Source organism: Oryzias melastigma, linkage group LG21, assembly GCF_002922805.2.
Source record: "Oryzias melastigma strain HK-1 linkage group LG21, ASM292280v2, whole genome shotgun sequence".
Taxonomy (NCBI): Eukaryota; Metazoa; Chordata; class Actinopteri; order Beloniformes; family Adrianichthyidae; genus Oryzias; species Oryzias melastigma.
This window is the reverse complement of record NC_050532.1, coordinates 19064099-19079321: the sequence shown is the minus strand read 5'-3', so window position 1 is coordinate 19079321 and position 15223 is coordinate 19064099. Positions and strand designations below refer to the sequence as shown.

The 15223-nt window shown below is 37.8% G+C and overlaps 1 protein-coding gene across 1 annotated transcript; it reads left to right on the top strand.

The window, feature by feature from the left end:
* The first annotated feature begins 4155 nt into the window (after positions 1-4155).
* On the top strand, positions 4156-14631 carry sp3a (sp3a transcription factor). Its single transcript, XM_024286405.2, has 6 exons — positions 4156-4339; positions 4740-4837; positions 7506-8727; positions 10235-10418; positions 10494-10690; positions 12908-14631. Exons 1-6 carry the CDS (start codon positions 4333-4335, stop codon positions 13198-13200), a joined length of 2001 nt encoding a protein of 666 aa, XP_024142173.1. The 5' UTR covers positions 4156-4332; the 3' UTR covers positions 13201-14631.
* The last annotated feature ends 592 nt before the right edge of the window (positions 14632-15223 follow it).

Below are 15223 nucleotides of genomic sequence, written 5' to 3'. Positions count from 1 at the left end.
CCGGGTCTGCAGGTTTATACTACTGGGTAATGTTAGGTTGGGGTTATGAGGGCCTAAGCTAGTGGGAGAGAATGTAAGCAAAGGCATGATGGGAAACGAGGACAGGCTTTCTCTGTGTTAACAGTCCCGCTTACAGCTTGGAAGCAAATTTCTAACAAATTTTTGCTGCTCTGCAGAAACTATGTCCTGAAAAATGACACAGTTTTTTTTTTTTTGGCTAAAAATGGCACAATCATAATTAAAAGACCACTGAGAACTGTTTTACAATAGATCACAGATGATCAGAGTTGGATTTTAAAGGATGTGATTTACATGGATTTATAAATTTCGCTTACTGCTAGTTTTTACATGTCTGAATTGTGAAAACGTTTTGGGTTCAGCAAATGTCCTAAAGTAATCTAACTTCTATGAGAAACCTCGAGCGCTCATTACTGATTGTTAGCATCTCTGCTAAAGGTAAAGTCTCCTATAGTCAAAATCATTCAGGTGTGTGATACCAAAACGTCCAGATGAAGGATGATGGTGATTAACTTGAAGACTGAAACAATCAGCCTGCGAAAAATTAAAAACAGATTCCCCATTTAATTTATAGTTAATTATCTAACTGAGGAAAAAAGGTTTGGATCTAAAAAACATTCAAAACACCTAAAAAATATTTTCTTTTTTTGACCTGTCCAGGCTAAATATGAATGTTTCAGTTCAGGTCAGAACTAGAAAAAGAAAAGTGCTCAAGAAAAGCTTATTAAGAAGGGACACTAATGTGCCATGAGAAATGGTCAGGTGTACCGTAGGAAATTAGTCAATTTCCCCTAATTGATTTTTTTTTTTTTTTTAAAACAGTGCATTAGCCTGTATTGTTGTTATTGTTTTTTGTTTCACATTTTCATTGTTGGTGGTCCTTGTGATTTTTATGCAGAAAATTGTACCTAAAATTGTAAGAGTGAAACACATTGATAGGACATTACAACTGCAAAGGGGTCCAAAAACTGTATGTAATAAATAAGAAATAATAACCATGAATCTGTGTTTATTTTTTTCGGAGGTTACAAGAAAGCGGATTTGTGATTTATTTGTCATATTTACAACCAGAAAATCAGACAGAAATCTTCGGAGGTTTTCTAATCCAGTCTTGTATTTATACAAAGACCACGAGGAGATTTTATTTCTTATTTTTGCCTTGGTTTGTTGTTTTTCTTGTATCTTCACACCTTGTCTTCAAGAGTCTACACTTTCTAAATAAAGTGAATTGAACTGAACTAAATCTAAGTGTTGTGGATTACATTATCTTGTAATGAAATAGACTATCTTACACGAGGGGATTATGCTTTTTTTTTTGGTGATAAAATCAACAATTGAGACTATTTGAAAGTAAGAGGCTGTAGATTCAAACTCTGTGGAACTTCAAATAACATTTTAGTCAAGTTTGACCTGTCATTGTGTAAATACAGCAAACAAGCTGCTAAGGATTCTGGAGGCCTCTGAATTAGACCCTTTATTGCATGAATCTTAAACATAATTTCTATATATCTTTTACAAATAAACAGAAGCACAACTGCAGTAATGTGCAGTCATTTTTTTCTAGAACGGAGACGAACTTCCCCTGATGTGAGCTCAAAATTAGGCTTTTTAATGTGTTTTGCTACATCATTTGTGAGTTTATAAAAAAAAAAAAAAAATTGCACTCAGATTTTTGTGATGCTTCTTGTTTGTTTTTTGTTTTTTTGTCATATTCTGTTTTCCTTGTCAGTCTTCCCAGGTTCAGATTGATCTTCCACAGCAGTCTTCATTTAGTTAACTACCCTCAGTGTATTTGAGTGTCTGGTTTTCAGATCTTCATTGTCTAGTGTCATCTGTTTCGTCACTCTTTTGTTTCACCCTCTGTGTTGTTCTGTTGAGCTTTATTTATTAAATGTTTAATTTTATGACACCAAGCCTGGTCTCCTGCATTTTGAGTCCTACGCCACCAGTTCCTAATATGAACTAACTAATTTTCCACTGATTTCACAGACTTGCGTTTATTCCACAAATATTTTTATTGTATATCTGATAAGAAGAAAGTAGTCAAATTATTCTAAAATCTGTTTGTTGATACTTTTGACAGCAAAGCTTCTGTGAAATTGCCTCTATAAATTATCATTTAGGTCCCTCTGTGTTTAGTGGTACTCTTGACATAAATAATTTAAAGCTAAAATAAATTAGTTTATATGTGTGGACTTCTAGGAATTAAAATGGAACATCCTCAGTTACAAAAGCCAATGAATTTTTCCTATTTGCTTGTTAAAGCAGATTTGAAAGCATTTTATTTTTGTTTGCCTATAGTGTAAATGCAACACAGCCAGACTCATAAACGAACACGATTTTCATCCTATATAACTTTTAAATGTTACTATATAAGACAAATATTGTGCAAACATTCCTTTTTGGAGTGCTTCAGAGTTGGCACCAGCAAACATTTGTTATTCTGTCCACACTTCTCCATGCTGCACCACTTTCAATTTTCTCTCTGTCCCATTACAGTGCCTCCAGTAGGGCAGTTTCTCTCTGTGGGGTCACTCTCGTGGACTGGCCTTCATGAAAACAACTGTCAGTATGTTAATACGAAACACTCAGAGCCATTGTGGACTCACTCGGGTATCTATAAATTTGTCATTGCAGTGTTGTCAACTTCTAAAATTCACCTCAACACGGCTGTGACATGTCTCTAATTTATTCTTTTTTATTGAAACATTTCCTTTTTATCACTTTTATACAAAGATAAACAGTACATAGGTGTGTATTTGCAGTGGGTCTTCATATCAGACTCACTGAATCTTTATAGATGCGCTAAAACTCCCACAGAGTAATTGCTGTGCAAACTTCACATATTCCTCTTATGAGGGGAAATACACCGTCTGTCAATACGTTCTCATTCACTTTGTGCACAGCTTCTGCTGGAGACAACATTCTCTGCCTAAAGACAAACATAATGGAAGTTGCATGTCTGTGTAGGCCACTGCATCCATCACCAAGCCACATTTGTATTGCTTTTAAGATATTTAACTTTTCCCTTTAACTTGGAGGTCTTTGTAGAAATTGTTGATTCGTTTCCAAGGACTCCTGGAGTAAGACAGACGCAGCTGCAAGGTTTTTCTAAAGCTGTTTCCATTGGCCTCTGTTTACCTGACACTTGGATTGACAGCAGAGTGATTGGAAATATCCACCATTCACTGCCGTGAGCTCCTGAGTGCATGGAAAGTGCTTTTGTAGTCTGGCTGTAATGGGCCAAGTTTGAATTGAAGGTTGGGAGAAATAGCCTCACTGCAGTCGCGCACCGTGAGGAACTGACACACCACAAATAATACTCAGAAGTGGGGCTCTGATAAAATCACCACCACAGAACAGATACAATAGCACAGAGGTTCTCATTTCAATTCACTTTCACAATGTTGTAATGTGCACAGTCAGATGGAGGGAGGAAAAAATCCACTCAGACACAAACAGATTCTGGTCCACAGTGTCACTTTAGAAATACAGACATTAAAATGTGTATTATTTTTAATTAAAAACATAAAAAAACAAAAGACTTAAAACAGACAATAGATAACAAACTAAAATCTACAGGTGATCAGGCAGGCATTTTGTTGTCTTCATTATTTTGGGATTGGAGGTGGTATGTTCAGTGGCTGCTGTAAAATATTGTATAAATCAAGTTTAATTTATAGGTTTTGCCATATCTATATCTACGAATATAGTTTATATGTTTACATATTTAAAATTTAAACTTCCTGCTCTATTGAATGTTAGTTTATCATGACCAGTCAAATAAATCAATCTACATTTACATATTTTAAGAATTAAAATTAAACTGACTCATTAATGTGATAATGGTTACCAACAACGTTTTAAAATGAAAATTTTACAACTTTCTCGGTATATACTAAGTGAATAACTTAAATACGCCGTTCTAAGTAACCAGAATTAATTTATTCGTATGAAAATATCACAAAAGTAACGCAGTTTTGGCAAAGTACAGTATTCGTATTGTCCCTCAATGCAACTAAAAATGCTTCCGCCAAGAATGATTAGCAGGTCAAGTGACCAATAATAACACAGAAAGGGAAAGGACTAACCAATCAGCTTCGCGTAGAACGGTGGGATTTCCTGTGCGTGACGTAAATACTCCAGGCAACAGTGGAGGCCCCACCCTTTGTGTTGCCCACAGTCCGTCAATCAAAGTTCAACAAAATCTGACTGATATCCCACATTTGAGATCGTATAAAGTCTATTTAATCCGCCGGTCATGTTCTCGAGCTTGTGACCACCTGGACTCTGCGTTTTAAAACAAGTCAAGGAATGACTGGTATGTCATATCTATTATTCTTCACCTACGAAAGGCTAGCGAGCAATGTCGGGCATCATTTGGCTAATTTAGCTCGCTAGCAGGCTAGTATTGAAGTTGGTTGGCGATACGGCTAATCATCGCTGGCTAAGTTAGCATTTGTAGCCGACACTAGTTAGCTGAGCTAGTTGGGCTAGCTTTTTAGGGTTTATAACTTGTCAACTCTCCTCTCATTCAACCTCGGTTAGTGACTATTTGTGTGTCTGTCTTTGCTGTTTTGGGGTATTGTGGTGGTTTTGTAGTTGTGTAGATAATTAAAGCTTTGCGGCGCGCGCCCATACGAGTCTCAGGTATGTTTTAGTTGACATTAGCGTGGGGTTTCCTCTCACCTTGGCTAACGGACTCTGTTTTCACGTCTCAGCTCCAGAACAGCCGCTGAAACCCGATGATATGGCTGCCTTGGACGGTGATGGCAGTCAGAACGACTTTGTGCAAAAGGAGGAAGACAGGGGGAACCAGGTGAGACCACCGACGCTCGTGCCAGAGCTGCCCTTGTTGTGATTTGGTTCCTGCAAGAAAGTTGATGTACCGAAAACTTGGAGGCGGGTTGTAATCTAAAGCATCACACCCATCACCAGCTCTTTAAAATCATTCGAGTTGTTTTTAGGTACACCTGACAAATCTTATGGAATCAGAGTAGTAGTGGCTCTTCTACTATACAAAAGTCTTGTCCCGCATCTCAGGATGAGTCCCCTGCTTTGTGGTTTTGACTGTTTATCATCAATTTAATCTAAAAATGCACAATATATGAAGGTCAGTCAATCTTCACCCTCTTGACCTCCTGGAGTCAACTTGCACTAAAGTTGGGTCACATTCTTCAGGAGTGGGCAAATGTTATGCTGCTGAGGTCAGCAGAGATGAACGTCAGCGCCTCTGTTATTTCTGAAACCGTTTCAATTGGACTGAAACCTTAAATCATATCTGAGCAGAAGGGATGGTTTAAGTCAGGTTCTCACACTTCTTCAGATTACTCTTGCGTATCCTGTCTTCCTTAAAAACTTTACACAGGATAAAAAAACAGAAGTATTTAAGTCTACTTTAAAGTGTATACTGCTATTTTTGTTAATGGATAAATCTTTATAATTACATCTATATACTTTGTTTTTTTTACATTTACACATATAGCTAAATTGGATTTAAAGAAACAAATATTTAAGTCTGATGTCCTTGACCTCCAAAATTAAAAGTTTGAACATTTGAACATTAATTTAGTTTTAATGCGCAAATGTTTGATGATGCAGAGTCAGCCCATTTTGCTATCAGAGAAAAATAAATGACCAAATATATTTGTCATTAGATCATGATAGGTCCGATTAATGCAATACAGAACCTTTTAATTTAAAACAAAAAAAATGTTGGATTTAGTAACAGATGTAGAAAGATTCTTCAGTTTGTTTCTTCTATTTGCTTGCTGCCTGTCTTCTTGTATCACACAAATACACACACATACTGTATCTCATCTTTGTATTTTTTTTTAATTGTATTGGTTCTTCGTTATAACACAGTTAACCTTTTGCATTCTCGCTGGTTTTATTAATTATTATTATTATTATTATTATTATTATTGGTTTTGGTTTTCTTAAGGCACATTATTTTCTTCATCCTGATTGGCTGTAGACTGCTGTCAATCAATCTTCTCCATACCCATCTCTTGCATAGTAAACAAGGTATTCAGGTTGCAAAGATAATCTTTGTTTTCATTCTGTAATATCTTCTTTTTCTCAATGTTTAAGCTTAGAGTTTAAACAAGACAGAAAAGTGTGAAAATGTCCATATCTGCCAGAGAAAAGTGCATAAAGTTTGTAGCAACAAGGTTAAATCATCTACAAGAATTGTAAAAGTAACGATAATTGATTTATGGATTTTGTCTATTTTGAGTTATTTTTTAGAGCACAACTCCAGCAATAAATGAGGAAACACAGTATTCCTGTCAACTAGATATGCATCCATGTAAATAGATCCACTGTGTGTCCACTACATTTGTTCAACTATCTTAGTCTCACCCTCCCATCATTATCTACAGATAGTTATATATGAACGGTCGGCTTCATACTGACAAAGAACATTGATGCTCCTCTGCCTCCTTTTAATTTCTTTAACACTACTATCTCTAAACCATACCGTGTTGCTGGTTTCACCTTCATTTTGTGAATGCTCTTTAGGTTTTATTGACATTTTACTACGTATTAACATTTTTTGCATTGCATGTGCCAGCCTTTTTACCTGACTTTTAAAAGGAAAAGTAAACTATTATTGCATTTAGAGAAACAGGAATAATGCACTTGATATAAAACTTGTTCTCTGGTTTGTATGTGTACTTGTATGTTTGAAAAGCTAAAAAACATAATATTTAGCATTGTTCCAAAATTCATTCTTTGCTGCAGTGTGAGATCATTTCTGTTATCCAGTCTATCCATGGGAGATGAGCCAATAAAACTTTCCACTGTCTGTCCAGAAGTTTTCTTGATACTCTTTCATTCTTTATCAGCTTTGTGCTTCTGCTCAACATCAGTATTTTATTAAGTGTTGGGGAGAATTCAGCAAAGCTAGCAAACAGTTTTATATGAAAAGTTACAAAATGTTGCAAAAACTCAGGTTTATGTTAAAATTCACTGGGAATTTACCAGACATCAAAGCTTTTTTTTAATGTATTTGGACATTGCCAACTTAATTTAACTTTAAAAATTGGCACCCCTTCATAAAAATGTTGGGTAACCTGTGGTTACATGTTTAGATTCATGCTTTACCCCATAGAAGGGTCTGCCTTACCCATTTTTATTAAAGATTTTACTCTTCTTTTGTGCTCCCAGTCCCATAACCTGCAACATTAACCTCCTAAGACCCGAGCTAATATTTGAGCTGACTCTCTAAACTTGTAGTACTAGCAGTAATCAAGTTAGACACAATCATCTACTGTGGTAAAAACATGTACATTGCATGTGAACAACAAATACTAATAGTTTAAATGCTTTAATACTTTAGGTCATTAAGGCATTGGTGTAAGTTTATTTCCTCATTTTGCCCAAAAAAGAGCAAACACTTGAATTTCTGTGCTCTTTGTTCCTACATGATTACTTTTATTTTTTTGCAAAATTGTTAAAAGATTCCCTTTTTTTTCCCTTTCAAGCCATCTGATCCATCTTCGCAGCTCACCGGAACTGACAGGTGGCAGGTGCTAACCCCCACCACCACAGCAAAGGACGACTCTGGAATTATTCAGATCCAAAGTCAAGGAATCTTAACATCAAACGGACAGTATGTTCTCCCTCTCCAAAATCTACAAAGTCAACCAATCTTCGTGACGTCGGGAAGGGACGCCTCCTCTGCCAATTCAGTGCCTAACATTCAGTATCAAGTAATTCCTCAGATCCAGACGGCAGACGGGCAGCTGAGCTTCTCCACGTCCAGCGTGGAGGCTCAGAGTTTGACTCAGGACGCCACAGGGCAGATTCAGATCTTGACTGATGGCAGCCAGAGTCTGGGCGTGGCCACATCTGCAAGCATTCTCAACAACAATCAGAACCTCATTTCACAGACTGGTAATGTGCAGCAGATCCAAGGAGTTTCTGTTGGCAGCTCCACGTTCACCAACCAGGGCCATGTTGTTACCAGTGTGCCTGTGGGCTTGCCCGGGAACATTACCTTCCTTCCTATTAACAGCGTCGACTTGGACTCCCTTGGCCTTTCGGGGGCTCAGACTATAGCAACAGGAGTTACTGCTGATGGCCAGCTGATTATGGCGAGCCAGCCTGCAGAGAGCTCAGAAAAGCCAGAGGACCACCTCTCACAGACACTACCAGCAAGTGACTCGAATGCAAACACTGAGATGTTTGGGTCCACACCTTCATCTCAGCTGCATGCTTCAGCGAACGAAGCTAACCTGCTGACACAGGACAGTTCTGCAGGGCAGGCCGACTCCACTGCCGCTATTGAAGAAGACTATGTTCAACAGAACCAGGAGCAGAGCGTGCAGGTATCTTCAGCCCAGCCGGTCCTCCAGCTCCAGCAGGTGCCTGTTCAGACCACCAATGGTCAGGTGGTCCAGTCCATAGCAGCAGCAGCAGGTGGGCAGAATCTCCAAAATGTGCAGCTGATCAACCCGGGAACCTTCATCATCCAAGCTCAAACAGTCACACCATCCGGTCAGATACAGTGGCAGACCTTCCAGGTCCAAGGAGTGCAGAACCTCCAGAACCTCCAGCTGCCCACCACGCCTCCCCAGCAGATAACCCTGGCACCCGTGCAGACCCTGTCACTGGGAAACATCAGTGCCGGGCAGATCCCCAACCTACAGACGGTCACCGTCAACTCATTGGGGCAGCAGGAGGGAGACCAGGGCGCCATTGCAGGTAGAACAGCTTTTTACTCGCATCTAATATTTAAAAAAAAAAGTGATTTTTTTTTTTTGTCTGTTCAAACCCCAGTCAATTGCTTTATACCTATATTAATTATCGTGTCATCAATTCCTGTTTTCTCTGCTACTTTAATGTGCTTAAAATGAAAGAAATTTTAAGAGAAGTGAAAGAAACATTTTATAATTATGATTAAGCATTTTTAAATACATTTTTGAAATCTGAATTTCTTATAGGATATCCAAAATATTTTAACTTAAATTTAAACTGTTATGGCAAAGAGAAACATATCTGAGATGCTCAAAACTAAAACAAAATATTAAAAATGAATCATATCAGTTATAACTAACAGTTTTTTTTACCTTATGCAGCAGTGAAAAAAAAATTAACAAATTTGTTCCAACATTTAATGTTCAACAAATGAATGATGTGTATCAATGAAACACCTAATGCGTTCTTCTTACAGCAACTTTCTTTTTTTTTGTTTAATTTTACATAATTGTAGCTGTCAAAGCACATTAGTGAAATGCCTCATTGGAACATTTTTGTTGGAAAAGTCCACAGGACTTGCTTGATTAGCCGCTTTCACTCAGCAGTCGCTCTTTATTTGTGCTAAACGTGTTCTTGTTCAGCCGCCTGTGTTTGCCCCCCGTTTGTAATTCATACAGCATAAACAAAGGCACAGCGACAGATCAGCATGCGCCCGCAAACAGCTAACCGCTTTCATGGAATAAGTCGAGTGACGTGATTGTCGCTCGAACGTTGTGCCTTAGCCGCTGGGTTACACTTCCACTCATTCAGCCCTGAAACTTCCTCTATATTCATGCGATCTGAAACTGCAGAGATGCTGAGCAAGGCTTTGGGTTGAATGTTCTCCAGAGTAGCTGGAACTTTGGATGACACAGACGTGAGGTAATCCTTTTGAGGACTACCTCTCCCCTACTTGTCACACAATGGGCCTGAAATGTTTGCATCTGAAGGTGCTGAGGAATTTCAGTTTGGTTTTAAACCAAGAATTGTGCCATCCTTAGTTTGTATATATAATATGCATTGATAAAATCTGCCATTTGATCACCGCTGCTGCAGTGTACTTGAGTGTCTTTGTTTCGAAAGTCTGGTTTGCACATCAACGCTAAAAAGTCTAGATATTGTTGTGAAAGCTTTATTTTTTTTAGGCCATGCATTTACAAAAAAGGAAGAAAAAAATCGTATTTTTTATGGTAAACCTCCTTTAATACTCCTGTTTTCTACAGAAGGGGTTATAGTTGTGTGGTCGTGTCCAAAATCAAACCAAAGCTTTGGAAGCGCTAAAGCTGAACCAGCACTGTTCAAAAAGATGCAAATCAGGTTATTGGGATATCAAATGTAACTTTCTTTCACGAAACTTCAAAGGCGAAAGCTGCCAGGAGATGTCAGCCTCATAAAAGTTAGAAAGCTTCAGTCTCTTGGGCTTTTACTTTATGGCTACTTGGAGCTCGTGTTGATTTTTGTGATTTATTTTCAGACATTCAGATCAAGGAGGAGCCGGACGCCAGAGATTGGCTCGGCACAGACTCCACACTGAACCCCAGCGATCTGTCCAACCTTCACGCCAGACTTGTAGATGACGACGACCAGTTTGGCCAAGAAGGCAAGCGGCTGCGCAGGGTGGCGTGTACCTGTCCAAACTGTAAAGACTCTGGTGGCAGGTAAGAAACCAGTCTGATGTCATCACTTTCTCACAGTCGTGGAAAAGGTGAAACGTGTGTCTCTGTGTTCCTCAGAGGATCCGGCACGGGGAAGAAGAAGCAGCACATCTGCCACATCGTGGGCTGTGGGAAAGTTTATGGAAAGACATCACACCTGCGAGCACACCTGCGCTGGCATTCTGGGGAGCGACCTTTTGTCTGCAGCTGGATGTTCTGTGGGAAGAGGTTCACACGCAGCGATGAGCTGCAGAGGCACCGGAGAACACACACTGGTACCCGTCTAATTCACTTGGGTTTGCACGCGGCAACACATCAATAAAACCAGCAAATCAAGTTAATTTATTCCCTCCAAAGGCTGCTTAACTGGCCTGATTATTGCACCCATGCCTTAACATACTAAATTGATTAACATGCGAGGCATACTTGTGGGCAGCGGAGCATTGTTACTGTAGAAACAGTAATTCAGCTTTTCCAGATTCCATTGAGTTGATGCATTTCATTTTTCACTAATAGTACTGTTTAATATTTTTTTAAACTGATGGAGATGGAACAAAAAGAATAAAAATAACCAAAAAATAATCAGATTATTTCAGTTCATATTTATTTTGAGAAAAAATATTCTGCCTAGTAAAAAAAGGGCAGTAGACACAAAAAGTGACTTAGATATGTTTATAAATGTTAAAGTTACACAATAAAAACTGCAGTGATGTCATGAACTAAAAATTGACCGCAAAGACAACAAAAAAGTCCTTTAAATGGAATTTATGATACAAAAAACAGAAAAGCTGTTAGAAACATTTGTGACGAATCTTTCTTAAAAGACTTGTTTGCTGTTTTCACATCTTGATTTCATTTATGCCGTGTTTATGGGTTCCTTTTTCTGAGGGAAATGATGCTTCTGGTAGCCTTTCAAGTTAACTAGTATTCAGTCATTTCTACTTCATGGATTGAAAGTATGTTTTCCTTTCCTCTCTTTTTTATCTGGACTCCTGAGAGAAAACAATTTAAAAGATCAAATTAATGCAGAGGATGAGTGGTTGTGACTGCGCTTCCTCTGTAGGGAAAATAAAGAAAAAAATATGCAAGTAATTAAATATAATATCAATGTAATTAATCACTTTCACTCAATAAATTCAGTTTGACTGACAGCTACAGGATATTTAACTAAGAATGCACGAACTAGGCATTAGGAATGAATGTGACTCTTATTCTGGCGGGGTGGCTGTCGATTAGTGGGTAGAGCAGCCATCTGTCAGTTGTTTGGGGTTCAAATCCTAGAAATGGCCTCATTGTGTCCCCAGTAAAAACGTTTAATCCTGCATTTTCTCAAATTTAGGTTAAAAATGTCAACATGGACTAAATGTGTTCTTTAAATGAGGGAAGTTATGCTAGAAATGAGCAAAATGCTTGAAAAAAGATATTAGTTTGTGTCAAGCTTTGATTGTAAACGAGAACTGGACGAGTGATTATGACATCACACATTGAAAATGGCTTACTTCCTGTCAACTTGGTTGCCATTTTTGCTTTCCAATATGGAGGCTGCCATCTTGAAGCCAGTTGACATCAGTGAGCAGTGATTGGTCTGCATAATAGTTTATGGGATTTTAGCCTTTCAAATTGATCAAAAAATGATTGGAGTGGGACTTTAAACTTCCTATGTGTAACGAGGGAGGAAGCGGTCACTCAGTCCAGTTCAAATATACAGTTAATGATGTAAACACCTCAAGATTATTTTAAAAAAAGACTTTAATGTTGAGTCAGTCTTCCAGAAGAGCTCTATGTAAACATTAAGACTTTTCTGCTTAATGCAATTGCTAAAAGATGAGTAAAACCACTGAAGTCTTGTCAGTTTTTCATTTTTATTTTTTCATCATCCAGCAATTTTTTCTGCTGTGATAGATTCCAGCAGATCCTTGCGAGTCTGAACAAGAAAATGTGGTACATTCCCTGTTAATTTAAGACTTTTGTGTTGTTTTTTTGAGTAAATCTCTAGTTTCTGTAGTCACTGTTTATCAACCTTCGCCGCGACGTAAAAACATGTCCTTGTTAATGCAGTTAGTAATAAGGACTAAGAAATCCAGCTTAAAAACCGGGAACCACATAATTATATGTGAATCTGATGGCTTAATGGCAGGACAGACCATTAGAAAGGATGCATTCACTTCATCCTGATATTGTTTTGCTCCACCATGTCATTGGCAGAGTGAGGCCTCTGACAAGTTAAGCTATAGTAGCATTTCATTACGCTGTCAGCTGCAACTGTTGGCTATTGCAGTTACCTTTTCAAGAGGATATTTAATCTTTTTAGCCTTCACTTGAAAATAATTGTATTTAGTTTTGCCAAACTGGCTTTACTCTCCTCCATGAAAAACAGAATTTTTAATAAGACAGATTAGTTTCCATTCAGGTTGAACTTTTGAACTCAATTCATCCACTTTATTGTGAGCCGACATCAAACTTCTCACAAACTCTTTCTTTTTCTCTGGCAGGAGAGAAGAAGTTCGTCTGCCCAGAATGCTCCAAGCGCTTCATGCGGAGCGACCACCTGGCGAAACACATCAAAACCCATCAGAACAAAAAAGGCGTGAACTCTGGCGGCACCGTGGTGGCCTCGATGGAATCGGCAGGTTCCTCCGACAGCATCATCACCACGGCGGGCGGGACCACCCTCATCCTCGCCAACATCCAGCAGAGCTCCAACAACGCCCAGGACATCCTGGCCAACGCAGAGATCCCCCTGCAGCTCGTCACCAAGGTATCAGCCAGCGAAGTCATGGAGTGATGGAGCTGCGCTCATGAACTTCTGCAGCACCTCTCATACTGTATACTTCTACCTACATTTTTACTGAAGTTTTGAAGGAAAATATAAATATATATATATATATATATATTTTAACACAGACGGTCATTTCGTGTATTCTTAGTTTCCTCTGAGGAAAACAAAGGTTAGTGGAGACTAAAAGGTAGGAAAAGACATTGCAGTAAACACAAGGAAATGCCTTATTTTGTACAATATTGTGGTCTTGGAAATGTAGGTTTTCGGTTCAAGTCGGATGTTCACTCTGTTTTTTTTTTCTCTTAAAAAAATATGAATCTTGGTTAATTTCTGTTACCAAAATTGTTCCGTTTTCTTTTAAATGAACCTAATCTCAAGCTCAACTAAAGTTTTGTTTTTGTTTTTTAAATGGTTTCTGCTCACAAATTCCCTCATACCTTCAGTTGGTTTTTATAAATGTGTTTACTATGTTTTGCAGTCGAAAATGGAGGGAAAAAAAGCAAAAAAAAACAATCAACATTTTTGTAATTTCTGTATACTGTTAATATGGCGCATTGTTTGCTTATTCAATATTTTTCGACTGAACTGCTATTTATAGTAGGCTTTACAGAAACGTTGTGATAATAAGGGTCTGAAATATTTCAAAGCTTGCCACTATGTGTAATTCAAATGTGTCCTTTTGTACCCTTTTTGAGATTTTCCAAACGACAGTGATACCATGTTGTAATATAGTGAAGCAAAAGCCATCGCTTTGGCTGGAATTGCCAAATTTGATCCACAACTCAGGGTCTCGTGACTGCGTTGCTACGAGTGGAGTAATCGACATTCGTAGCCTCTTTGGCCATGGTGGGTTTCTAATGTTTTTTTTTTTATGTAAAAATGCTAATTCTGTCATCATTTTACTTTGACTCATCCAGTTTTATTTATAAATGAAGAACTTGTGTTTGTGTTAGAAAAATTCCACAAGTGTTTTGGTCCATTAATCCTATCAATTAAAAAAAATTAAGAAAGTGGTACTAATTTTAGCAGCACTGTTCTTATCACTTTAATCAGTGTTCTCCCCTTTTTATATTGAAGTACTACACTGTTATACCTATTGTTTGCAAATACACATTTTTTTTGTCCTTTTTAACTTTATCCATGTTACATTCCCCCTTCTTTAACCATGTTATGACCGGATCTTCTCCAGATCCCAGATTGTTCAAGAACATCAACTAAATTGTGTTTTTATTTTATTTTGTTGAGACAGTTCTGTACTGTGTTCAAATGTCACTTCTACACCCATCCGATCCTCTGCCAGAAGTTTTTGACTCAATCATCCTTAAACTCATGGCATATTTTTATTCTTTGCTCAACTTTGAAAATTTTGTCTTTTCTCAATTTTCTGTATAAATATGTCGATATATAACATCAATATAAATCTTTGTTACACCTGGATGTTCTTTCATGTTTGTGCCATTCTGAACTTTGTGCATATTTGTTGATTATTGACTCCAAAACGACCTAAAAGCAGAAAAAAAGATCATTTCTAGTGTGTGTCCTTATAGCCTCTCAATGGACACATTCGTCTTCTCTCTGTGTGCTTGACAGTTGGGGTTAGTAGTCCAGTAGATGTCACTACAGCCAAGGGAGCAGGAACGGGGTAAAGTGTGATCCTTTGACCTTTTTTTGTTGTTTGTTTTTATTTTTTTGGAGTAGCTGCTATGAAGATGGATGCAAAGTTGGAGATAATCCTGCTTCTCTGCTCTTGGATGCTAATTTCCTGCTTCATGACTCAACAATCCTGAGTGAATCACAGGTGCCATCAGTCTCTTTATAATGGTTTGATAGTTAAATTATGTATTTTTAAAAAAAAATAAATTTATGTTCCTGTACTTTGATTATTTAAAAAAATCTTTTTCTGGTAATTAGAGCAAAACTTAAATTTTTTCGTCTTTTAGCCGCTGAAAAGTGAAGGTATAAATGTGGCCCATATATTTTTAACAGACTTCTCCACTTTGTGAGTCCTTTCATTTGCATAATTTAATGA